General features: G+C 56.0%; 1 protein-coding gene across 1 annotated transcript in view; it reads right to left on the reverse strand.

The window, feature by feature from the left end:
* Positions 1–257: 257 nt before the first annotated feature.
* The window catches only part of LOC137651156 (uncharacterized), a 4,365-nt gene continuing 2,848 nt past the window's right edge, over positions 258–1,774 (reverse strand). The window contains exon 2 of the mRNA XM_068384295.1: positions 258–1,226. Coding sequence (XP_068240396.1) covers positions 258–1,226 — 969 coding nt within the window. The remainder of the gene's footprint in view (positions 1,227–1,774) is intronic.

A 1,774-nucleotide genomic window follows, 5' to 3' on the forward strand; every position in this document is an offset into this window, starting at 1 on the left:
ATGGTGGAGGGAGGTTGGTGGGGGTTGGTAGAGGGTAAGGTGGTGAAGGGTTGGTTAGGAATGTTAGTGGGGGCAGGTTGGTAGGGGGGATTGGTAGGGGGAGGTCAATGGGGTTGTTGGTGTGGGGAGGATGGTGGAGGGAGGTTGGTGAGGGTTGGTAGAGGGTAGGTTGGTGAAGGGTTTTTGGGGAATGCTGGTGGAGGTAGGTTGGCGGGGGGGGGGGGGGGGAGGTTGGTAGGAGGAGGTCAATGGTGTTGTTAGTGTGGGGAGGATGGTGGAGGGAGGTTGGTGGGGGTTGGTAGAGAGTAGGTTGGTGAAGGGTTGGTAGGGAATGCTGGTGGAGGTAGGTTGGTGGGGGAGGTTGGTAGGGGGAGGTCAATGGTGTTGTTAGTGTGGGGAGGATGGTGGAGGGAGATTGGTGGGGGTTGGTAGAGGGTAGGTTGGTGAAGGGTTGGCGGGGAATGCTGGTGGAGGTAGGTTGGTGGGGGGAGGTTGGTGGGGGTTGGTAGAGGGTAGGTTGGTGAAGGGTTGGTTGGGAATGTTGGTGGGGGCAGGTTGGTAGGGGGGATTGGTAGGGGGAGGTCAATGGGGTTGTTGGTGTGGGGAGGATGGTGGAGGGAGGTTGGTGGGGGTTGGTAGAGGGTAGGTTGGTGAAGGTTTTTGGGGAATGCTGGTGGAGGTAGGTTGGCGGGGGGGAGGGGGGGAGGTTGGTGGGGGTTGGTAGAGAGTAGGTTGGTGAAGGGTTGGTAGGGAATGCTGGTGGAGGTAGGTTGGTGGGGGGAGGTTGGTAGGGGGAGGTCAATGGTGTTGTTAGTGTGGGGGAGGATGGTGGAGGGAGATTGGTGGGGGTTGGTAGAGGGTAGGTTGCTGAAGGGTTGGTGGGGAATGCTGGTGGAGGTAGGTTGGTGGGGGGAGGTTGGTGGGGGTTGGTAGAGGGTAGGTTGGTGAAGGGTTGGTTGGGAATGTTGGTGGGGGCAGGTTGGTAGGGGGGATTGGTAGGGGAAGGTCAATGGGGTTGTTGGTGTGGGGAGGATGGTGGAGGGAGGTTGGTGGGGGTTGGTAGAGGGTAGGTTGGTGAAGGGTTGGTGGGTAATGCTGGTGGAGGTAGGTTGGTGGGGGGAGGTTGGTAGGAGGAGCTCAATGGTGTTGTTGGTGTGGGGAGGATGGTGGAGGGAGGTTGGTGGGGGTTGGTAGAGGGTAGGTTGGTGAAGGGTTGGTGGGGAATGCTGGTGGAGGTAGGTTGGTGGGGGGAGGTTGGTAGGAGGAGGTCAATGGGGTTGTTGGTGTGGGGAGGATGGTGGAGGGAGGTTGGTGGGGGTTGGTGAAGGGTTGGTTGGTGAAGGGTTGGTGGGGAATGTTGGTGGGGGGAGGTTGGTAGGGGAGATTGGTTGGGGGTTGGTGGCGAGAGGTCAGTGTGGGTTTTGGTGTGAGGATTTTGTTGGAGGGAGGTTGTGGGGGCGAGGTTGGTGTGGGGAGGTTTGTGGGGGGGGGGGGTGTGGGAAGGGGAGGGGGAGTTGGGAGGGGGGAGGGTGAAGCTGTCGTTCTCCGAGACGAGTTAAACTTTTCGATCCTTTTTTTCCCACGTCTTTTACTCTTATAGATTTCAAATGATGGAATTTTGATACGTCTCTTATTTCTTTGTTTCGTTTTTTTTCTTCTGTTTTGATGCTTCTATTTTTAGCGACAGTGATAAATTTCTTATGGAATTCTGTTTTATCTCTGCCTTTTATATATGTACTCATAAACTTTTAATTATTAATGGTAGTCATCTCCT

The sequence above is a fragment of the Palaemon carinicauda genome, chromosome 12 (genome assembly GCF_036898095.1).
Source record: "Palaemon carinicauda isolate YSFRI2023 chromosome 12, ASM3689809v2, whole genome shotgun sequence".
Classification (NCBI taxonomy): domain Eukaryota; kingdom Metazoa; phylum Arthropoda; class Malacostraca; order Decapoda; family Palaemonidae; genus Palaemon; species Palaemon carinicauda.